Below are 25,137 nucleotides of genomic sequence, written 5' to 3'. Positions count from 1 at the left end.
TATATGCCCCAAACATTGGTTCCTGGTAGCTAGCCTGCACCTTACTTTTAGGAGTTGAAGATCAAGTGGTTTGGCAAAAGATAGTAACCTCAGGAGTCTTGCAGCAAGTCATTGACTGACAGGGTTCTCCCCAGGCCTTTGGCTGTCGCCACTCGGCTGAAAAAACCCGATCCACCTGTCTTGCAGATGATATGGTGCCTTTAACAATAAGGACTGATTGCACTTCTAGCAGACTAGATCAGTTGTGCGTTGCTGGGTGAAAAATCTTGGAACCACATGAAAGCTGTGTTACGTCTTGACACAACATTTAACCAATCAGAGAGTTGAAGGGGTGGGTTTTCTGTGTCAAGCACTTCGAGAGGCTAAAACGTTAAAAATGATTGCTAAGAAAATAACCAATTATTTTCAAAGCAAATGAATGCAGGGATTCAAAACAAGCCGTCGATCGGCGCAATCCACCACATACAGTGGCTTGTGAAAGTATTGACCCCCCCTTGGTATTTTTCCTGTTTTGTTGCCTTACAACCTGGAATTAAAATGGATTTTTGGGGGGTTTGTATCTGATTTACACAACATGCCTACCACTTTGAAGATGCAAAATATTTTTTATTGTGAAACAAACAAGAAATAAGACAAAAAAACAGAAAACTTGAGCGTGCATAAGTATTCACCCCCCCAAAGTCAATACTTTGTAGAGCCACCTTTTGCAGCAATTATAGCTGCAAGTCTCTTGGGGTATGTATCTATAAGCTTGGCACATCTAGCCACTGGGATTTATGCCCATTCTTCAAGGCAAAACTGCTCCAGCTCCTTCAAGTTGGATGGGTTCTGCTGGTGTACAGCAATCTTTAAGTCATACCACAAATTCTCAATTGGATTGAGGTCTGGGCTTTGACTAGGCCATTCCAAGACATTTAAATGTTTCCCCTTAAACCACTCGAGTGTTGCTTTAGCAGTATGCTTAGGGTCATTGTCCTGCTGGAAGGTGAACATCCGTCCCAGTCTCAAATCTCTGGAAGACTGAAACAGGTTTCCCTCAAGAATTTCCCTGTATTTAGCACCATCCATCATTCCTTCAATTCTGACCAGTTTCCCAGTCCCTGCCGATGAAAAACATCCCCACAGCATGATGCTGCCACCACCATGCTTCACTGTGGGGTGTTCTCGGGGTGATGAGAGGTGTTGGGTTTGCGCCAGACATGGCGTTTTCCTTGATGGCCAAAAAGCTCAATTTTAGTCTCATCTGACCAGAGTACCTTCTTCCATATGTTTGGGGAGTCTCCCACATGCCTTTTGGCGAACACCAAACGTGTTTGCTTATTTTTTTCTTTAAGCAATGGCTTTTTTCTGGCCACTCTTCCATAAAGCCCAGCTCTGTGGAGTGTACGGCTTAAAGTGGTCCTATGGACAGATACTCTAATCTCCGCTGTGGAGCTTTGCAGCTCCTTCAGGGTTATCTTTGGTCTCTTTGTTGCCTCTCTGATTAACGCCCTCCTTGCCTGGTCCGTGAGTTTTGGTGGGCGGCCCTCTCTTGCCAGGTTTGTTGTGGTGCCATATTCTTTCCATTTTTTAATAATGGCTTTAATGGTGCTCTGTGGGATGTTCAAAGTTTTGGGTATTTTTTTATAACCCACCCTGATCTGTACTTCTCCACAACCTTGTCCCTGACCTGTCTGGAGAGCTCCTTTGGTCTTCATGGTGCCGCTTGCTTGGTGGTGCCCCTTGCTTAGTGGTGTTGCAGACTCTGGGGCCTTTCAGAACAGGTGTTTATATACTGAGATCATGTGACACTTAGATTGCACACAGGTGGACTTTATTTAACTAATTATGTGACTTCTGAAGGTAATTGGTTGCACCAGATCTTATTTAGAGGCTTAATAGCAAAGGGGGTGAATACATATGCACGCACCACTTTTCCGTTATTTATTTTTTAGAATTTTTTTAAACAAGTTATTTTTTTCATTTCACTTCACCAATTTGGACTATTTTGTGTATGTCCATTACATGAAATCCAGATAAAAATCCATTTTAATTCCAGGCTGTAAGGCAACAAAATAGAAAAAATGCCAAGGGGGGTCAATACTTTCGCAAGCCACTGTAATACTACCTTTGAGCTGGCTACTTTATTTAAAAAATATTTTGATTGTTTTCGGGTATTATAATTGTCCATTTTTTGTGGTATTATTGTACTTTAAGGTGATTTATAGTACATAATAGCTATACATATGCACCAAAAAAAAAAAAAAAAAGTATTCCTTTTGTTGTGATATCGTAACAGCATGTACCCTGATGCTTGTGAGAGATACTGGGGGTTCATGTATAGAGGCTGTACAAATTTAAGAAGAAAAGCGTAGAGCGATATCAGCTGAACACTTGTCAGCTGACATACAAATGTTGAAGTGCAGAGGTGCTGGATTATTACACTGCGGTTTCATGCAGCAGTTATGATGGTGACCAAACATGTGTGAGTACTGTTGTGTTAAAAAAAAAAAAAAATGTTTAAAATGAACAGTTGCATTCAAAAAATGTAGAACAGTGAAAAACCAAAATAGACGTGCATTAACAAAATGCCCTGAAAACTTAACAAAAGAAAATAATTTAAATGAAGCATTAAGCTCAATAATTAAGCTAAAAAGGAAGTGAAAAAGTTACCTTTTTTTTTTGTTAACTACCAATAACCCAACATTATCTTTCCCCAGTCAAATCGTAGAGTGCCCAAATAAGCACGATAATTTATCATAATAAAAAACAGTAATGAAAAAAATGTAGAACATAAAAAAGCACAACCAGATACAGTCAACGAAAGACACCACATTATTCAAGTTCTTTGTTGTATTATATATTTGAGGTAAGGCGAGTTTATTTATCTGTTAAAAGTGCTCCCGGCTATAATGTTCTGCCTCCCGGCTGGAAAGAATTCCTGGGGAGAACCCTGACAGAGCAACAATTAGAAAAACAGGATCCTCTGCTTCAAAATCCTGCCTCATTCCAAAACTAAATGGCCTGCTTCATTCACTCTATTCATTCACTCTATTTTTTTATTTTTTTATTTTTTTTTTTTACAAATGTTGTTAATAATAAGGGTACTTAAAAGAAATAACAGATTAGTCCAGTGTACAAATGCACTTTAATCCCACTCTATAGCATAACAAAGTTGTGTGGCCATAGCATATTCGATGAAATACTTTTCCCATTGCACTCCCATTATAACAAACAGCAATCCACTTATAGAAAGATGCTTGTACTAAGCTGTCATATATTCATAATTTAAGGGGAAAAAATGGCTTGAGTTATTCCTCCTATTGGAGTATATGTTGTATTTAGTATGGTCTATAAATGCAACTTATTAATTCTCTCTCGTGTTAATTTGTCATGATTTAACAGCTTTGGCTGAGAATGCTTAAGTCTTCAAACCAGGGTACTTGTTTGTATTTCGTATCGGAAGATGATTCGTAAGTGTTTCTCAATGGTCCGTAAAAAAAATCCTCATTAAATAAAAGCATAGCCTTAGGCTGTGTTTTTCTACTGGATAGTAAATGGCCAAAATGCACATACTGCTAAATCATATAACAAGCGCATACTATTAAGTGTAGTATTGTTAATTCCTCTCTTTATCCTGCAGCCACTGGTTCAGCCATGGGGCAAGGAAGGATAATAACCAGGTAAGAACCACTTTATTTAATAAAGATATGCCTAATTTCCATATATTAAAATGTGAGATACATTGTAGCTATCAGTACCTTTATTGAGGCAAAGATTTGGTATTGACATAGCAATACAGTTGCAGTTGAAGTATTGGCACCCTGCACTTATACGATAATTTAAGGTAACATATTTAGGACAACCATTTAGTAAACTTTAACCACCTTTTTTATATAAAACTAGAAGCAAAAAAACATAATTTCTAGTAATTTAACAAATAATCATTATTAAAAACAAAAAAACTTATTTAATTAACAGTATTTGTTCATAACAAAAGTATTGGCACCTCTGCTTTAGTATTTTGTATTTCTCCTTTTGCTTTCATTATGGCTTTCAGACATTTATGATAATTCTTAACCAGTATATTACATCTGGTTGGTGAAATCTGGGCCCATTCTGTCTTGCATTATTCCTTCAGCTCAGACAGCTTGGTTACACAATGCTTGGCTACAGCTTTTTTTCAGATCAGTCCAAAGTGTTTCTATTGGATTGAGATTTGGTGATTGTGAAGGCCATTTTAGAACTTGTATCTTCGTTTTCTTCAAGAATTCCAGAGTTGACCTAGCTCTATGCTTTGGGTCATTTGTTGTGTTAGAAGATAAACTATCTGCCAATCAGTCTACGAGCAGATGGTATCATTGTGCTTTGTAGAATGTTTTGATACATGTCTGTATGCATTTGAACTTCAGTCGCATGAATGTCTCTAGTCCCTGAATTGCTAAAACACCCCCATATCATGATTGAACCACTTCCTTGTTTAACTGTAGTTACAAGGTTTTCTTCATTGAAAGCTTTCCTTTTTTTCTCCATATAAGTTATATTTTAATCTCACTGGACCAGAGAATGTTGTTGAAGAATTATATAGATTCCTGTTGATATTTCTGGGTATTTTTTGGGGGGATAAATTTTCTTTAAAAGTGGTTTGCAGTGAGGTCTACATGCTTGTAATTCTGTGTTCATGTACAGTTCTTTCATGCACTATTATGCCTCATTCAGTACATTAATTCTATGTTTTTTGTTGTTTTTTTTTTATAATTTAGCTGACCATCTTTATCCAAGGAAACAGAATTATTATACTAAATAATTAAAATACAGGATGTTAAATACTGTATAGTAATGTACAGTATTAGTTACATGTTACATTGTTTTATATTGTTTCTTCTGTAATAAACCTTTATACTACATACATTGTATATGTACATTAATCAGCTAGTACTGTACTAGGTTTAGATTTTTGTGCAGATTTGGCAGGTATGTGCATGTACCTGGTTTTATTCATTATTTATATATATATATATATATATATATATATATATATATATATATATATATATACAGTACTGTGCAAAAATTTTAGGCAGGTGTGAAAAAATGCTGTAAAGTAAGAATGCTGTTAAAAATAGACATGTTAATAGTTTATATTTATCAATTAACAAAATGCAAAGTGAGTGAACAGTAGAAAAATCTAAATCAAATCGATATTTGATGTGACCACCCTTTGCCTTCAAAACAGCATCAATTCTTCTAGGTACACTTGCACAAAGTCAAGGGTTTTGTAGGCATTAGTCAGGTGTATGAATAAACATTTAAACCAAACAGGTGCTAATGATCAATTTGTAGGTTGAAACACAATCATTAACTGAAACAGAAACAGCTGTAGGAGGATTAAAACTGGGTGAGGAACAGCCAAACTCAGCTAACAAGGTGAGGTTGCTGAAGACAGTTTATTGTCAAAAGTCATACACCATGGCAAGACTGAGCACAGCAACAAGACACAAGGTAGTTATACTGCATCAGCAAGGTCTCTCCCAGGCAGAAATTTCAAGGTAAACAGGGGTTTCCAGATGTGCTGTCCAAGCTCTTTTGAAGAAGCACAAAGAAACGGGTAACGTTGAGGACCGTAGACGCAGTGGTCGGCCAACTTACTGCAGCAGATGAAAGACATCATGCTTACTTGCCTTCGCAATTGGAAGATGTCCAGCAATGCCATCAGCTCAGAATTGGCAGAAAACAGTGGGACCCTGGTACACCCATCTACTGTCCGGGGAAGTCTGGTCAGGAGTGGCCTTCATAGTAGACTTTCGGCCAAAAAGCCATACCTCCAACGTGGAAACAAGGCCAAGCGACTCAACTATGCACGAAAACACAGGACCTGGGGTGCAGAAAAATGGCAGCAGGTGCTCTGGACTGATGAGTCAAAATTTGAAATATTTGTCTGTAGCAGAAGGCAGTTTGTTTGCCGAAGGGCTGGAGAGCAGTACACGAGTGAGTGTCTGCAGGCAACAGTGAAGCATGGTGGAGGTTCCTTGCAAGTTTGGGGCTGCATTTCTGCAAATGGAGTTGGGAATTTGGTCAGAATTAATGGTCTCCTCAATGCTGAGAAGTACAGGCAGATACTTATCCATCATGCAATACCATCAGGGAGGCATCTGATTGGCCCCAAATTTATTCTGCAGCATGACAACGACCTCAAACATACAACGAAAGTCATTAAGAACTATCTTCAGCGTAAAGAACAAGGAGGAGTCCTGGAACTGATGGTATGGCCCCCACAGAGCCCTGATCTCAACATCATCGAGTCTGTCTGGGATTACATGAAGAGAGAGAAGCAACTGAGGCTGCCTAAATCCACAGAAGAACTGTGGTTAGTTCTCCAAGATGTTTGGGCCAACCTACCTGCCGAGTTCCTTCAAAAACTGTGTGCAAGTGTACCTAGAAGAATTGATGCTGTTTTGAAGGCAAAGGGTGGTCATACCAAATATTGATTTGATGTAGATTTTTCTTCTGTTCACTCACTTTGCATTTAGTTAATTGATAAATAAAAACTATTAACATGTCTATTTTAGAAAGCATTCTAACTTTACAGCATTTTTTCACACCTGCCTAAAACTTTTGCACAGTACTGTATATATATATATATATACACACACACACACACACACACACACACACACACACACATATATATATATATATATATATATATATATATATATATATATATATATATATATATATAAATACACACACACACACACACTGTAGATTGTTTATTAATCTTTAAGAAATTGTGTACTTTTGTCATTTTCATATTAATTAGTGGTGAATGTCCATTAAATGCTTGTATTTAACATGTTTTCTTATCTTGTATTAAGTATAGGGTGCCATACTTTAGTCTGTGACTGTATGCTGCTAAAAGCAATGTATACTATTTTATATTTGTATTTAAAAATACTTTTTGGTGTGTTTTTAAAAACCACTTTGGTGAGTAATACCCAATCTAATATGAAAAGAGTTTATTGAATATGTTTAAAATAGCTTTTTTGTGTGTGTTTGTTTTTTTGTATTATCCAGTTATTGATAAATGATAATACAAATATTCTTGAATCAGACATTAAGCCACCAAGTCTAGCGTAAATGTACTGTAGAAATGTTTTGGTCTTTTGATTAACATATTTGTAGATCACTCAGTTGTATGCATGACAGAACAGGAACTTGTTCAATATTTTAATTCACTCTAGATGTAAAAATGAACAGCCTGCCCTCTTGTTACTGGATTGACCGAGTCGTAATAACTGCTTTACTATTTCATAATACTTAGAACATTAAAGCAAATACTATTTTTTTTTTTTTGATTTTACTATAAAACTGAAGCTTTAAATGCCAGTGTGTCAGCTCTTGGATAAACCATTTTAGAAATGATAACAACACAAAAATTAATAAACATTACATTTGTAAATTTTGACAGTTTCTTAATTCCAATGACAAATAAATTAGAATCCAAAGGGTTAATGTGTCTTCTGATATTATCTTCCGAGGAAGGAGTGTATGTACAGCTGCAGAAGATAACAATAAAAAAGAACATTGATTTTCTGGAACGATATTTAGGTACGATAGGGTATTAGTATAAAGGTGAAAATGCTGTGAATGTTCCTTAAGGTTCTAGAAATATGTCAGACTGCTGTTTTAGATTGAGATGTTTAATTTCTAACATGATGATGTGTGGATTGCAGTATAGGTAAGATTTAATAAGAACGTAAATTGATTTTCTGGAAAGAGATTTAGGGTTAATAGGATAAAGGTGTAAATGCACCAAAATATGGAATGTTTTTGCTTCCTTTTCTGTGGATGTTCGCCGCAACTTGTAACAAAGTTTAATTCGTATGCTACTTTCTTTTTTGCCAGATAAGTTTTCAAAATTGTGGATTTATCAGCATTGCTTAAGTAACTGTCACCATTTTACAATACAGCAAGCAGATACTCAAGGTTACAAGAAACACACAAACTTACCGGGAACATTTTAGAGATTTTACCAGCTCTCCTGTTAAGTTTTACATTTTTGGTATTATTCCTAAGGTTAAATTGTGTACACATTTTATTAATATACTAGATGTACATTAAATTATTGAAAATTCAGTTAGACATTTTAGACTTATGAAATTCCTCCATTTCCAACTTTAAAATTCTACTGTATTCATATGACGTTCACACTGCTGACAGCTGATTGGCTAAGCTTTTGAAGGTTTCACTTGGGAACCACTCACCTGAACTTTGCAAAGATCTATTCTTCATGCCATGGATAATACAAAAGTAAGGGGCATATTGCTAGTTAACTGTTCCATGTCACATTGAAACAAATTGGCTATATCAGTCATGGTGTTGTACTTTAGCTGGACATTAAATTCAAAATCTCGCTTTCATCCTTCTTCCCCTGCCTTTACTGCCCATTATTGGTTTTGTCACCATTTGTAAAGTGATCATTATGTGTGTGTATATATATATATATATATTATATATATATATATATATATATATATATATATATATATATATATATATATATATAAAATATTAAAATGTAACAATTTTAAATTATAATCATTATTAACACAATATACGTGCTGTACACATTTCTTCACTTTATCAACAAAAAAGCCTCTTCTGAAGTCATTGTAGCAATGTTTAAAGATGCGAAACCCTCAATATCTACCCTTTATCCATCACACTGTGACAATTTTGTTTTTCTGTAGCTTCTGCGGGATGCTCGGGCTGACAAAGGTCATAGGAAGAGCTGCTCATTAAAAACTGCCAGCAGGTAAATATTCTCTGTTTTGCTTTATAATTTTACTGCAACCAAATATTTCTGTTCTTTTATTTGTCTCTCATCCTGTTTCCTGTTACAGCAGATATATGAATATTTTAAGTTTGAAAAATGAGTGTATTTTTTCCACATACAGCTAACAAATGAAGACCAAACCATGGGCAGTTTCAGATTTTGGGTATGAGAATAGCTCTTTGTGGTTCAGCTAGAGTAGATCAGCCTGTTTTAAATGCAGAAATCTTCAGGTCAACCAAGGAATTGGTTAGGTACCGTAAGTGGCTAGCAATGCGTAATTGAGTGTTGTAGTAATGCAACAGTTCCACTGTTATACTGTTTTTCGTATGCAGCCATCCATCCATCTTTCATAGTGTCACATAGGTAAATCAGTTGATGTACCAGGATAGTGGGAACATATTAATGGTCAGGAAAATGACAATGGCAGCCATCAAAAATAGGCAGGCCCATTCTCTGATTTTGTCATTTTCAAAGGAGTAGCAAAATCGATGATCAGGTGTGGATACAATTTTGTAAAATTACACAGTTAGATACGCATTTGATTTCTATTGATTTTTCAGAAAAATTAATTGGATCATGCCCACCATCTTTCGAAAGGCAAAGTCTAAATGTTTGTGGAAGGTACAGGCTGCGTATTCCAGAATACACTATTCTAGTTATTTATAGGCACCCATTAGGAATGCAGTAATCTGTTGTAATTACTGAAAAACAAATGCATGCTTGGCAATAAACAATTATCTGACTAAGTTAAAAAAAAAAAAAAAAAAAAAAAAAACTGTCTGTACAAGACCAGCAACAGTATGTTTTCACTCTGTCTTTTTATTTATTTATTTATTTATTTATTTTTTAATTATACAGCAGTGTGTATTTTGTGCGGGGATTTTTTTTGCATTTATTTTTTTGCAATTGCACCATCAGCCTATGAGAAAATTCTCATTTACATCAGAATGGTTCTCCTCTGTGTTCATCTGCTGATACAAATCACTGTGTTTTACTACACAAATGTGACAAATGGAATTACAGCCTCTCTTTATTTGATCTTCAAACGAGACAAATATGTACATGGTTTCTATCAGCTTCCCTTTTCCCATAGTGTCAGGTGCTATTCAGCGAAGCATCCCTGTTTGCATAAAAAAAACAAAAAAAAAACATTGCTTTTAATGCTGAGTCTACCAGTAACACAGTTAGCACCGAGTCACTGTACTGTCTTAGATGGGGAAACTGTTAATGCATTTAAAGCAAGTATACAGGGAAAAATAGGGGGTATTGTGATAGTATATCTCACAGTTTTGAGCCTTGGAGCTCTTGTTCTTTATACACTCCAATTAAATATTGCTATTTTCTGCTGTGGGAAGAACACTCATGCTGATTGAATTAAAAATAGAACTGTGTACAGCAGCTCCCATTGGTAAGGATGACTAGCGGCCATTGACAATGGATGCTCCACCTTAAAATATCCTTCAGAAGCAATTGAATTTTGAATGTGAAATACTACTGCCAAAGTATATTACGCTTCAATTTTTGGGAAAGATCCCAGTTAATTTAGCTCCTTAGTTTTTCACTGCTTGAATTATTATTATTTTTTTTTTTTTTAATACATGCAGTTGTCATCAGTCAAGGAATTCAGCCTACAGTAAGACAGCAAGTTTGTATCTGTCTTTTGCACTAACAATTTAAAATGATGTATTGTTGTTCTGTCCATAACACGGTACTAGTTAATATTTCTGTGTCACAAAATGTAAGAAGAATATTTGGTTTATTTCCAAAATAAATAAAAGAACACTAGAGTTTAGTACACTTTAAATATATATTGGCGAATAACCAAAATAACAAGAATTTCAAGGGTCACAAAGTATGCCATTGACCTTGTAATGAAGATTAATGTAACCCTCTAACAGTGTTTTGTTTTTGTTTTGTTTTTTTTGGGGGGGGGTGGGGGGGGGGGGGGGGTGACATTGCTTTTGTTGTGTAGTTCTGTTTGGTATTTTATATCTGCTTTACTACAGATGCCCATACTTGAACAACATGATCAACTCTCTTACTGTAAGAAACACATAACCAAATGTGTTGAATAGCTGGACACTAGTGGTGTTCAATAGCAGTCATCAGAGGCCATTTAAATTGTATGTTCCAAACGCACATACATATATTTCTATCTAGTTTATTTGATTTATATATAAACCCTACCTCTGCATTCCCTCCCACCCCTTTACAAACAGTGGAAGGGGCAAGGCAATACAAGCATCCACAGACAGCCATCATCAGTTAAGATAAACAAAATACAACACTGCATATAACACATAAGGATGGATATGTATAGAACGTATGTGTGTGCTATCTGCCATTCATTCAGTGTGTCTACATTACGTTTACAATATTCCACTAGTATTTGAAATACTGAATAGTTCAAAAATATATTCTTCCCTGTAAACAGCATGTTTGTAATATGAAGAGAAATACTCACCTCTGCATATTCTGAATATTGAAGGCAGCATATCCCACTAGAATGCAGAATACTACTGGAATATAAAGCCATGTAAACCGCATATTCCGACTATGAAGCTTTACCCACAATAGACACACGCAATAACAAATACTCCCATCAGTAAACATGACGGCACGTGTGAGAAAACGCAGGAGACATCACTTTTATTAAGGATTTTAAAGTTGGAAAACCGCTTGATGGCAAGAAACAGAGCAGAAGTGTTTAAAAGGATGGCGTAAAAAAAAAAAACCATGAAGTGGATTTGAGTGAACTGTGGATCAAGTTCGTCATCAATGTAAAGTTTTAAAAGCATAACACTGTAAAGAAAAAAAACAGAATAGAAGTGGGGCGAATCTATCAATTATTCCTTATTCAACCTTGTGAATGACATACTGGGTTATAGCCCTTTGTCTTCACCAACCCAGTGTAGCATGCAAAAGTGCATCCCGTGACATAGTGCACCCCTCCAGCGCAGCAGTGTGCCTTTAACATGTGCACGGCATGCGATGTAAGAGATGACGATGGAAAAAACCCTTGAGTTTAACATTTTAAAACTAGAAGAAACAAGCACATGTTGTACATTTTCCTCTTTGCAAACTTTTCCCACATATGTACTTTTGCTGTAGGTGTGTTAACACTTTTTAATAGTATTAAAAAATTGGCAATAAGTGTATAAAAACTAGGTGTATTCAATGTTTTATTAAGTGTAGCACTGTATGTAACTAGTAAGTAGCAAAAATACAAAACAAAAAGGAAAAATGTATTCTGTAAGGGGTGCAATATTTCGCACCGACGTGGTGTGGACATTGGGTTTGAAGACAAGTTACCCTGAGTAGTTAACTGTCATCACATTATAATATATTACCCATCACATACATATTATCTATTTATTTATTTATGTATTTATTTATATGCAATTACAGCTCTCTAACAGAAATTAAATCAAATGCTCTTTGAAAAAGTAACTATGAATGTGATGACATATTTTATATATACAGTGGCTTGCAGAAGTATTCAGACCCCTGACCAATTCTCTCATATTACCGAATTACAAATGGTACATTGAAATTTCGTTCCGTTTTGATATTTTATTTTTAAACACTGAATCTCAGAATCAGTTATTGTAAGGTGACACTGGTTTTATGTTGGGAAATATTTTTGAGAAAAATAAAAAACTGAAATATCTTGCTTGCATAACTATTCAGCCCCCACACATTAATATTTGGTAGAGCCACCTTTCGCTGCAATAACAGCTTTAAGTCTTTTGGGGTAAGTATGTACCAGCTTTGCACACAATGTCGCTGTGATTTTGGCCCATTCTTCTTGTTAGATTTGCTCCAGGTTGTTCAGGTTGGTTGGACGACGCTTGTGGACAGCAATTTTCAAATAGTGCCACAGATTCTCAATGGGACTGAGATCAGGACTTTGACTGGGCCACTGTAGGACATTCACCTTTTTGTTCTTGAGCCACTCCAGTGTTGCTTTTGGCCTTGTGCTTGGGATCATTGTCCTGCTGAAAGGTGAATTTCCTCCCAAGCTTCAGTTTTTTAGCGGACTAAAGCAGATTCTCTTGCAGTATTTTCCTGTATTTTGCTCCATCCATTCTTCCTTCAATTGTAACAAGATGCCCAGTCCCTGCTGATGAGAAGCATCCCCACAGCATGATGCTGCCACCACCATATTTCACTGTAGGGATGGTATGTCTTGAGGCATGGGCAGTGTTAGGTTTGCGCCACACATAGCGCTTTGAGTGTTGGCCAAAAATCTCTATCTTGGTCACATCTGACCACAAAACCTTTTCCCACATCGCAGCTGGGTGACTCTTATGCTTTCTGGCAAACTCCAGACGTGCTTTCAGATGGTACTTTTTGAGTAATGGCTTCTTTCTTGCCACCCTCCCATACAGGCCAGTGTTATGCAGAGCTCTTGATATGGTTGACTGGTGCACCATTACTCCACTCCCAGCCACTGAAATATGTAGCTCCTTCAAAGTGATTGTTGGCCTCTCTGTGGGTTCTCTCACAAGTCTCCTTGTTTGAGCGCAGAGTTTTGAGGGACAGCCTTTTCTTGGCAGTGCCTGGGTGGTGTGATGCAACTTCCAATTCCTGATTATTGATCCAACTGTGCTCACTGGGATATCCAAACACTTGGATATTATTTTGTACCCTTTCCGTAATCTATGCATTTGTATTACTTTATCTCTAACTTCTGTAGAATGCTCTTTGGTCTTCATTTTCCTTCAGATTCACAGCCTTACCAATGATTCTTCAACAGTGGGGGTTTTTATCCAGAAAACATGACAGTAACTTTAATGGTTCACAGTGGAGGCCAATGGTAAGGTAATTGTACCAGCTTTCTGTAGGGACTGGCTTATTGGTGATGTTTGAACACTGACTCCCATCTCAGACACAACTTTGCAGATCTCTCAAGGTCATTGTTGGCTTCAGAGTGACATCCTGACCCAGTTTCCTGCTTGCCCAGCTGCTCACTTTGGGAGGGCGACCTGATCTGGGTAGTGTCTGGGTGGTATGATGCATCTTCCACTTCTTAATCATGGACTTCACTGTGCTGAGATGGATAATCAGCACCTTTTGAATTTTTTTTGTATCCTTCTCCTGTGCCTCTCTACCACTTTATCCCTGACTTGTTTCAAAAGCTTCTTGTTCTTCATGATTGCTTTGTTGGATCACTATGTGAGTTGCAGCTTGAAAGTCTTTATATACCTGAGGGAAATTATCTACAAGTTAAACCACTTTGAATACACACAGGCTGAAATCATTTCACTAATTTTGTGACCTTTCAAACAAATAATTTGCACCTGTGCCGATTTAGGGCAGCAGTAGCAAAGGGGTTGAATACTTATGCAACTGAGATTGTTTTTTCTCTGTAAATCTTATTTATATTCAATATGCTTTTTTTTTTTAACTTTATCACTTTAACTTTGTGTAGATTCTACATGTAAAGTCTAATTTGAAAGTGTTGTGGAGTACCCTCAGATGCCAACAAAACGTAAAAATTTTCAGGGGGGTGAATACTTCTGCAAACCACTGTGTGCACACATACAGTTCTCCCTCGTTATAAAGCGGGTCTTGGGACACACACACAGTATGAGCGTTGTAACCGAAGTGTGTTATAGGTGGGGGGGGGGGGGGGGTGCTGCAGGACTCATAACACACATCTGACTAAAATACAAAAGAAAATAACTCCCTCTATAATGCATATATATTAAAGCAAAAATGTCACTTTCTGTGAATTAACCATGCATAAAGCACCATGTAATCAATGCTATATTTTTTTACAGAAAAAAGGTAACATTCCCACTCATGGATCATTTTAATTAGCAGTTTTTAAACAATAAATAGCCTGGCTAAACAACGTTCAGGAGTTAACAACAGACAAGCAAACCAAGTGCGAGAAGGGGAGCAGATGGTTAGAGGGAATTGGCTCGTCCCAAGTTCGGCTGCCAGAGCGGGGCTGAAACATCTCATCTCTTGGGAGAAAGCTGCAGCTCCACTTGCAGCTTAAAGTAAATAGATTAGGAAAGATGACCACGTATTTATTTAGTTATAAAACTAATGCTGAATAAGATGTCTGTGTTATAAAGTGCCAGAACAGCTTTTCTTCAGTTCAGATATCTTAAGGGAGAGACAGAAACATAAGTTAGACTGAAGTTGTTTACAGTTTGAACAACACCAGTACTTTATTTACTGTAGAAATAATATTACATGAATCACTAGTATAGGGAATTGTGGGACATGCTCTGTGTGTGTGCAATTATATATATATATATATATATATATATATATATATATATATATATATATATATATATATATATATATATACACATACACATACACACACAGAGCTCTGGAAAAAATTAAGAGACCACTGCAAAATTATCAGTTTCTTTGGTTTTACTATTTATAGGTATGTGTTTGGGTAAAATGAACATTTTTGTTTTATTCTATAAACTACTGACAACATTTCTCCCAAATTCCAAATAAAAATATTGTCATTTAGAGCATTTATTTGCAGAAAATGACAACTGGTCAAAATAACAAAAAAAGATGCAGTGTTGTCAGACCTCGAATAATGCAAAGAAAATAAGTTCATATTCATTTTTAAACAACACAATACTAATGTTTTAACTTAGGAAGAGTTCAGAAATCAATATTTGGTGGAATAACCCTGATTTTCAATCACAGCTTTCATGCGTCTTGGCATGCTCTCCACCAGTCTTTCACATTGATGTTGGGTGACTTTATGCCACTCCTGGCGCAAAAATTCAAGCAGCTCGGCTTTGTTTGATGGCTTGTGACCATCCATCTTCCTCTTGATCACATTCCAGAGGTTTTCAGTGGGGTTCAGGTCTGGAGATTGGGCTGGCCATGACAGGGTCTTGATCTGGTGGTCCTCCATCCACACCTTGATTGACCTGGCTGTGTGGCATGGAGCATTGTCCTGCTGGAAAAACCAATCCTCATAGTTGGGGAACATTGTCAGAGCAGAAGGAAGCAAGTTTTCTTCCAGGACAACCTTGTACTTGGCTTGATTCATGCGTCCTTCACAAAGACAAATCTGCCCGATTCCAGCCTTGCTGAAGCACCCCCAGATCATCACCGATCCTCCACCACATTTCACATTGGGTGCGAGACACTGTGGCTTGTAGGCCTCTCCAGGTCTCCGTCTAACCATTAGACGACCAGGTGTTGGGCAAAGCTGAAAATTGGACTCATCAGAGAAGATGACCTTACTCCAATCCTCTACGGTCCAATCCTTATGGTCTTTTGCAAACCTCAGTCTGGCTCTTCTTTGCTTCTCTTTGATGAAGGGCTTTTTTCTAGCTTTGCTCGACTTCAGCCCTGCCCCTAGGAGCCTGTTTCTAACCGTCCTCGCCATGCACTTCACCCCAGCTGCCGTTTGCCATTCTTTTTGTAGGTCACTTGATGTCATCCTACGGTTGCTGAGTGACATTCGAATGAGTTGGCGGTCATCCTGGTCAGTTGAGAGTCCATTTTCGCCCTCTGCCGGTCTGTAGCTTTGTTGTCCCCAATGTGTGCTGCTTGACCTTGTTCTTATGAACCGCCGTCTTTGAAATTTTAAGGATGGAAGCAACCCGATGCTCACTGTATCCCTCTGCCAGTAAAGCCAGAATTGAACCCTTCTTTTCAACTCTTTGGGCATGGTCAATAGTTATTTTTTGATTCCAATTACTTTTGAGGTACTACTAGCACTGTTTTGCCATCCAGCTGGCCCTATTGCAAGATAGTGATGACCAAATGAGTGGTTTTTATACTTTTCCTTGTTAAATAAGATTTGGTTCAGGTGATCCCCTAATCAGTACCTCATTCAGTAGAATGAGATGTGCCTGTGTTGGAATTCAACAAACACTGGAATGGAATGGCTGCCATACATGTAGAGATGCTGATTTAAGAAAAATTTGCAGTGGTCTCTTAATTTTTTCCAGAGCTGTATATATGTAATTATTTTTTTGGTGTAATTTTTTTTTTACTTTTAAAAACAAATATGGAGCCAAGAGTCACTTCTACCTAAATATTTTAATAAATGCCCTCTCGATATTTATATTGGAGGAATGTTCAAGTCATAATTAGTCAGTGATTTCCAAACCTCACATCAGGTAAGTCTGAAAGTCATTTGTTGATCATCTAAACCTCATCTCTAACCATAACAAATATAACCTAAACTAAGTGTGTATTTATGGCAATTCTGTACTCTCTTAGTTTCACTTGGTTTTCTTGTTGCGCATTTCCAGTTGCCCTGTTAGGTTTTAATAGGTTCTGACAGCAGGAGATTTTGTCCAGCTAGTGCATGATCACACCAGTCTGGCTTTCATAGATTTTTCCTCTATCCATTGCAGCTTCTGCTATTTTGACACTTGCAGGCCTGTTGTGCTGTTGTACAGCTGATGCCTTGTCCAGGCTTATATGTTTCTTCTTGACGATGAGTGTTCTTGCCAAACGCCAGGAACCATAGTCACATCTGTTTGTCTCCCCAGCTCATCTAAGGCTGCTTGGGAACAGCTTATAACCAGAGGGTGGCTCTGAGTAGGCCTGATATGCTGACAGGCCTCTATATGTAAACCTGTATGACGAGAGAACAAGTACCTGTTGTCTTTCTTTCAGCATTATCCCAGTTGACATTATCGCTCCAGTCCCTGTCACCACTACATCAAAAGCCAAGTTTTCAGGCAGTGCAGTCTTAGCAAGTTGTTTTTTTTTTGTTTTGTTTTTTTTTTTTTTAATACAAATTACCAGGTCTTTCGAGTGAGACGTCTCCAGACTATTTACAAATGATGGCTTGTAGCAAGACCACAATAAACTGAAAGGTTTGGAAAAAAAAACAGTATTGCTGCCACTGGTAATTCTTTGCTGCTTTGCGTAAATTGAAAGAAACATATTGCTGACCGAAGGGCTAATTAGGGGTCAGACTTGCCTGTACTTTTTAGGAATCTAGAGAAAGAATATATTATCTGAGTGGGTGTCTAAATAAATGTTTTATTTTGTAATTTTTTTGGTTTTCTTTGCCTCGACAGAAAAAGCACATACTGTAGCAATTTTTATTTGTTTATCAAATACACAATACACAAGACTGCTTAATGCTGAGTGCTAATCTCTCCTACCCTTTGGCTCCTGGAGCTCAAAGAGGAACACAGAGCTACAGTAATGGGGGCGAGGAAGCAGTTGGTGTAATGTCAGAAAAAACAAGCTAGAAAACCAGTTTGCATGATAGAAATGCATGCTTCTTACAGAAATGCATTGGCTTGCAATGCAATAAAAACAATTAAAATATCTAATAATTTAATCTATTTGTCCCTTTCTCCTAATCATTGGAAGAGTTATCAAGGGTCGCTGCTAACCGTGACTGTTTGTTGGAGATGGACATGGTTTCATAATGTGGTACATCCATGTTTGTTTAGAATATCAACACATGCTGTGTTTTTCTTTACCCCTCAGCTCAGTCATCAAGTCTGAACTTCTAGTGGTTAAGAAAACGTTGTTTGTAGGACATCTAAAGCCCATTTCACACTGCCATGCTCTACCCGAATCGGAACCTACTCGGGACAGGACCCGGGTTGGCTACGCCATTTCCCACTGCTTTTGATAAAGTTGACCTGGGTTACAGATGCAATGTACACAGTGCACGTATGAATGCCCCAGAAGCAGTTTGTTACGGACGCTTCCATCCAAGCTTCTGTGGATTGAACCGTCAGCCCAAATGTTGATTTAGAGCAAATGTTTCTTCATCCCTGCTGCAATCTGGCTCATGGTATGTCTCAAGCAACACAAATATGGCTAAATAAAATAAACAGAAATGTTCCTTCACACAGGCATGGCTATTTATTTTGTCGGCTTATGAATGGCCGTCATGCATTTTGTGTCGCTCAACCCAGGTCAAAGCGCGTCGAACAACATCCTGAGGTTTGTAGCTGGGATCTGGGAACCAGGTACGTGGTTTCAGACTACATGGGATTGTGACCCAGGTAGGTGTGCCAGTGTGAAAGGGGCTTCATTTGTACCTTGAACAAGTTCACACAAGTGACTTTGACATGTTTTTTCAAGGTCAGAGGGCCACTGGTTTTCCCACAATTAAAGACAACACAGGGATTCCATTCCAGCTTGCTTCAATTAAAAATGGCAGTTTAGCAATGATCACGTTGCAAAAGACTCCACTGTGAAAATATGTTGCGGGTGAGTGAGAAGTATGTTGCGATATGTGGGAGGCTTCACTTTTCTGAACAGATATGGAACATCTGCTAGAAACAGTACGTATTTTGAATGGAGAAAGTAGCAGCATAGCATTAGATGAGGGTTACACACCCCTTGATCAGTAGTAGATGGCCATGACCTCCTATTCAAGTGAAAGGATGCGTCTTAGGGTGTGGGGACAATTTCCAAATAGCTATAGGATTAGTACCACAGGATACTCTTTAAGAAAGCCACAAAGTTGCTTTGACCCTGAGGACTGTATACAGGCTTGTACAGATCTCAAATCATGCCAGCTGTCATTTTTATTGAAGTGACCCATCCGATCTGTGGATGGAGTTCCAATTAAACACTTAAAAAGATAAAGTAGCAGCAATATTTCTTTGGTGACAATTAAACACTGCCTGTTCCTGTTTAGATGCAGTCTAGTTTTATGTAGTTTGTACCCCACATCCCCTGCAGAAAAGCCTACTGGTATTGCTCCTCTTGTTTGATATAAAGCTGACTTTTTAAAAATACACAAATTTACAAGCTCTGGCTGTATTTTTAAAGCATGTGATGTTGAGGGTTCTTTTATGTAAAAAAAAAAAATGTATCTTGCTCTCACCTTGGTTGCTGATCAGTGTTGCTCTTTGCAAAGACGAATGGTTCATTTATGCTGATGGTACAAGGGTGCATGTCAGACTGTCATTGATGTTAAATTAAAAAGTAACTGCTGTGTTCTACATGGAGGGTGACATCAATAACAAAGTAGCCCTTACTTCATACTATGGGGGGGTAGTGGACCCGAATACCTTAATCTTGCTGATCAATAGTCTACATATCTCAATGCTACATAACAGAGAATCAATTTTTTGTAAAATTACTCAAGTGAAACTTGCTGCTAGTGCTGCACCCAAGGTTTCCAGGTTCATTTGGCTGACATTATGGCATTTTTTTTTAATCCAATTTTCAATTCTGTTTTCTCTTCATATACCGATAGGCAGGTGCCATTTCACAGGTAATATGGCAAGATACTGTACCCAGCAGGATAACAGGATTTCATGAAATAAATCAGGATTAGAAACTAAGCTCAAGATCAGACTTAATGGAACATGAGGGTAGATTGGTTCGGCATCCAAAAAGCATGGTGACAGAAGGTTAAGGGTGCATTGAATGAGTCTGGGTCCTTCTAAATTTGAGAGTTATAACCCAGCCTCTTCCGGCAGTCCAAATGACACATTCACAGATTTAACATTTTGTCTGACCATTATTATTATTTATCAAGTGGAGTCCGTCCCCAGTATGTGTATATTTGAAATGCGTGTTCACAACATTATGCTTCTTTAACATATGAATTTTGTCTTGTAGTACAGTAGTGTCTTGTGGACAGATGATGTTTGCTGACAAGGACTGAGACAGTGGACTGTCCTGTAAAATCCTCTACCTTAGAATCAGACACCTCCTTGTGTTCTCTTTTCTTTTTCTGTTGTTGCATTTTAAAAACAATAAAGGGTTATATTATCTTAATGTAGGTTGAGATTAACATTTCCCAACAAAAGTGTTGTTTGTCTGATTTTGTTTGTGTCTTTTTACAACTGTAATAATGTTTCTCCAGTAGCTGCCCTAGTTTTAAACAGAATCTGAATATTTTACAAAAAATGGAACGGCCCATGTTTGCCCTACAGTGAAGGCACTGCTGACAGTGAAGCATTAGTAACCTATTGATATATCAGTGACTGTATTGTGGACTCTTTAGATAATTAATCTTAACCATTTTCCTGTCAGAAGTGACAGCCTTGATGATTTTTTTTTTTTTTTTTATGGATTCGGAAAGAGTGCCAGATTTTAAAATTAAAAAGCATTCCTTTTATGTTATTCATTCTCGTAACAATTTATGGTGCTGAGTTTGGATGCTGAGCACTTGTCAACAAACATAATTATGTTTTGATATAAACAAGATTGGTAGCTTTATTATGCAGCTCTGTCTTCATTGTGGGTGTTTTGATTTAAGTTCAGATTGTGCAGGCTGTGTATTTATGTGCTGTTTTCTGTGCACTAACAGTACCCTTTGCAAATGAATTTGCAGACAAACAAGTGTTCACTTAGGATCGCTGTGCACAGGAGACGTCAAGCGGAGACGCAAGGCTGCACCTATTGCTGGACCAATGACAACAGGTATATTTATAGCCAGAATCTACTTTGATTTTGCTTATTTGACATGCAAATAGTTTTTGAGTTTTCTATTAGGCATATTGCAGGGTTGAAGGCATTCACAGATTGGTTACATTTTGTTCTGACAGTATTAATGCTCTTAATATGGCCCATCAGGTCTTGACAGTTTTCCAATTTGATGTATGATTCCTTTATCGTTCTTCTCTAAATCATATAGTAAAAGGATTTTTCAAGCAAGTTTTTTTTTTTTTTTTTTGTTAAATTCATACTGCACTAAAAGTGTGATTGGTAGTTTAGTGAAAAAAATTTGGAAGCAATGGCCCAGTTAATTTAATAACCAGTGGTAGTGTTGACAAATATACCAGACCAAATTATTAATTCCCTTTCAAGTACTAAATGTAACCATTGCCATATGGGTATTTGCCTCCTAAAGGCCCAGACCTGAGTAAGATATATCAAAGCTGCTCGCAGAGCCTGTGATGCAGTCATAGCCCGCCCCTGAGGGTATGAAAGTACTGCGCTTACAGATCACCGTGCCATTTTTCCTTTCAAGACTGACCTGACGGACGAGCCTTGTTCAGAAAAGTACTTGTTACCTCTATCTGCTATATAATTCACATTTATTGTGTTTTTACACAAAATGTATGTGATATTACAATAATTGCTGTAATAGTTTTCACTAATTACACATCATTTGTGCACTATAGCTTGTTGCTTGTTACATCCCACTGCGGCCTTGTGCCCCGCATGAAGCTATCGGCTTAGTTGCTCCTTCTCAGGGATCCAGCAACGTAAGTCGTCTGACTTGTGGTCTCCCTCCAGGCTTCAGCTGCCTATGAAGGACATTGTTCTTTGCTGGAGGTTAAACGTGGAGCTTAATACACTCATGAAGCCTCCATTTGAGCCCATGCATTCAGCTGAGCTGAAATTTATACCACTTAAAGCGGCTTTCTTGCTTGCTATCACCTCCGAAAAGCGGGTTAGTGAGATGCAGGCATTCTCTATTGCAAAAGCCTGCTTAATTTTTACAGAGGACAGGTCAAAGGTTGTGCTCTATAACAATCCTGCCTTTCATGTCAGCCAGTCTATGGAATTGCAGGCTTTCTATCCACCTCCTTTTCCAATCTGACAGGGAGTGACATCTCCATACGCTCTTCCCTGTGCGTACTACGTTGACAGGACGAAAAGTTGGAGGCAGTCCGAACATTTTTTTTGTCTTCTATGGGGTGAGGTCACATGGTCAAGCTGAGCAGAGGCTGTCCAAATGGATAGCAGACACAGTCAGGACTGCCTATGAGCAGAAAAACTCACTGCTCATTTCACCAGGGGCATGGCAACTTTGTGGGTTTTATTCCAGGGTGCTGTCAAGGCAATGCAGTGGTGTGGGCAACTCCCCATACCTTTACTATGTTCTACAGACTGAATGTCATGGATCCTCAAAACCCTGGCTTTGAAACTAGAGTGTTAAGGGTGGCTTCCTAGTCGACCCTTACAACACAGGCATAGAGGTGAGTTTCTTCCTCAATATTTTAGCCCTAGCTGAGGGTCTGTATAGTAATGCAAAAGGCAGCCTCTCGGCTTAGCCTTGTAGCATTCCAGTCATTTTTCAATCTTGCCTTTGCAAAGGCTTTGGTACTGTCACCCTGTGGCAAAGTGGCTGGTAAAGGGAACAGGTGTAGCGGTGATGCGGTGCAGGAGTGATAGGCAGACAACGAAATTTCAGTGAATTTGTGTTTATTTTCGTTTCCAGGTCTGGTGACCATCAAATAATAAATCCCCGGCAATACACAACAATGTGTAAAGCACGGGGATAACAAACAGGGCGCAGTCCCGAACAAAAACAAAAGACGCGGTCACCAGACCTGGGTGAGTGCAGATGTGCAGGTGCTCGGTGCAGACACAGGTTGTGTGGTGTGCAGGGGTGCTCCGGATTGTGCTGACCCTGGCGACAGCTCCGGAGGTGTGCTTAACTGTCTATTATGAACACAAAAACACAATTACACGGACAGACACAATAACACAGAACATGAACTCAATTCACTCTGAGAGCTCCTCTGTCAGTCCTTCTCTCTCCCACCGTTTAACCCAAACGAAGAAAAAGATCAGCGTTACCCTGGCCCCTATATGTAATCCCGCATGACATCTAGGTAAACGGTTTCAGCTGCCTTATTACTTGCAGCTGCCCCTCGTTTACCTTTCAGGTCAATATGGTCTTACAACAGAGTCTCGCTTCTTTCCAGGCTGACCCACTTCCCGGTCCCGGAAACGAACTGTCAGGCCAGCCCTTCCAGATACTTCTCCCGTTCTTTAGCGCCCTCACAGGTCGGGAGAAAGATTTATCACCAGAACTCATTGTATTTCTGTCACACACCCATACGGTAATGGTTACATTTCATACTTGAAAGGGGACGTTAGGTTGTCATCATAGCCCTGGTTCCCTGAAATAAATAAAAATGTAACCATTAACCTTCAGGGTTGCTGCGTCTATGATTGCTGCAGGCTTGAAAGAAAAATGATGTGGACATCTGTGAGCGCAGTACTATTATGCCCTCGGGGGCGGGCCATGACTACATCACAGGCTCTGCAAGCAGCTTTGATATATCTTACTCAGGTGTCGGGGTATTTTGGAGGTAAATACCTGTACGATAATCGTTACATTTCTATTTCAGGTAACCAGGGTTATGTTAATAAACAAATGTTTGTTTGTTTTTTTCGTGATGCTATACATGGTACGCAAGTGAAAAGTTATTTTGTAATACAAACTACATTCAGACATCAGATAATAGCAGGACCCCTATCACGCAAACTCACCCAGGGAGCCAACAATGTATTCTTGAATATTTTAAAAGTCAGGGCATGAGGGAATAAATAAATAACATAATAAAACCCTGTAATCATTGGTATTAACCCCTTCACAGCTAGGGGTGCTCATAACCTTTTATGCCTGCATGTCAAACTTCCAGTATGTCTAGAGAACCATTACCGTAACATGCTATGAACATTCTTTCTTACTTGTCTGGTGAACTCCACACAGAAAGAACTCCTGATCTCCATTTGCCTTGGGTCAGGAGAACAAACAGATCTCTAACCCAGAGGTCATTGTAATATAGTTATTTTTAGGCTCCAAAGTCAGTGTCCTTCCCCCATAAAACCCTGTTCCAGATGAGCATTGTTGGCCAAATTTCTCCTGCCATTGCTTGAGTACAGACTATGTATAGGTGTTCGCGTTTGTGCGCTTTTGGTTTTGTAAGAAGAAAAAATATAGATACAGTTAAAATATAGATAACTGTTTTTCCTTATTCCCCTTTCACTGGGTTTCAGCTAGTTATTTTTGTTTTATGTTTTACATACACTATTTTCTTTTATTAGTGTGTTTGTCTTCCCCATGCCCGCTGTTTGTATGGTTCCCCACTATCGCCGTCTTGCAGTAGGGATTTCTGTCTAATGTGTATTGACATGTCGGATACCATGACAGAGGGAAAGACTCCGCGTTGCTTCCTCCCTGAGGGCTACAAGGAACAAAGAAGCTCTGCCATGTCTCCCCCTAAGAAGTGCACTAGTAAATCTTCATATGGGCACGGCAGCAAGGAGAGAGACATGCCTGTAAAGCCAGCTGAAGACGTTGTGGAGACTTCAACCAGCGCCGCAAAGTCATCTCCTTCACAGCTCACAATAACTTCTATGACCAGAGATCAGTTCTTCCAGTGGATGGGGGAATTTGAAAATCTTAAACAGACTGGACCTCCATAGCCTGTAACCTGTGCAGCAGTTTCTGGTACTCCAGCGCTAACAGATATGTATGGACAGCATTAGTCCACAGAGGTGCCTGACTTGTTGGGGAATGATGTCACTGATCTATACTAATGCTGATGCTGTTTTGAGGAGTTCATCCTCTCTTCATATAAATATCCAGACCACTACAAATAAGGATGATTTCCAAGGAACAGAAAAGC

The 25,137-nt window shown here is 38.3% G+C and overlaps 1 protein-coding gene across 1 annotated transcript in view; it reads left to right on the top strand.

Moving 5' to 3' along the window:
- LOC121317107 (G patch domain-containing protein 2-like) overlaps positions 1-25,137 on the top strand; it is a 104,333-nt gene that overhangs the window by 70,453 nt on the left and 8,743 nt on the right. Inside the window, exons 7-9 of the mRNA XM_041252720.1 lie at positions 3,623-3,662; positions 8,733-8,797; positions 21,099-21,187. Of these exons, the coding sequence (XP_041108654.1) occupies positions 3,623-3,662; positions 8,733-8,797; positions 21,099-21,187 (194 nt within the window). The remainder of the gene's footprint in view (positions 1-3,622; positions 3,663-8,732; positions 8,798-21,098; positions 21,188-25,137) is intronic.

This window comes from Polyodon spathula, chromosome 6, assembly GCF_017654505.1.
Source record: "Polyodon spathula isolate WHYD16114869_AA chromosome 6, ASM1765450v1, whole genome shotgun sequence".
NCBI lineage: Eukaryota > Metazoa > Chordata > Actinopteri > Acipenseriformes > Polyodontidae > Polyodon > Polyodon spathula.
The sequence above is the reverse complement of the archived record's forward strand: the minus strand, read 5'-3'. Positions and strand labels throughout refer to the sequence as shown.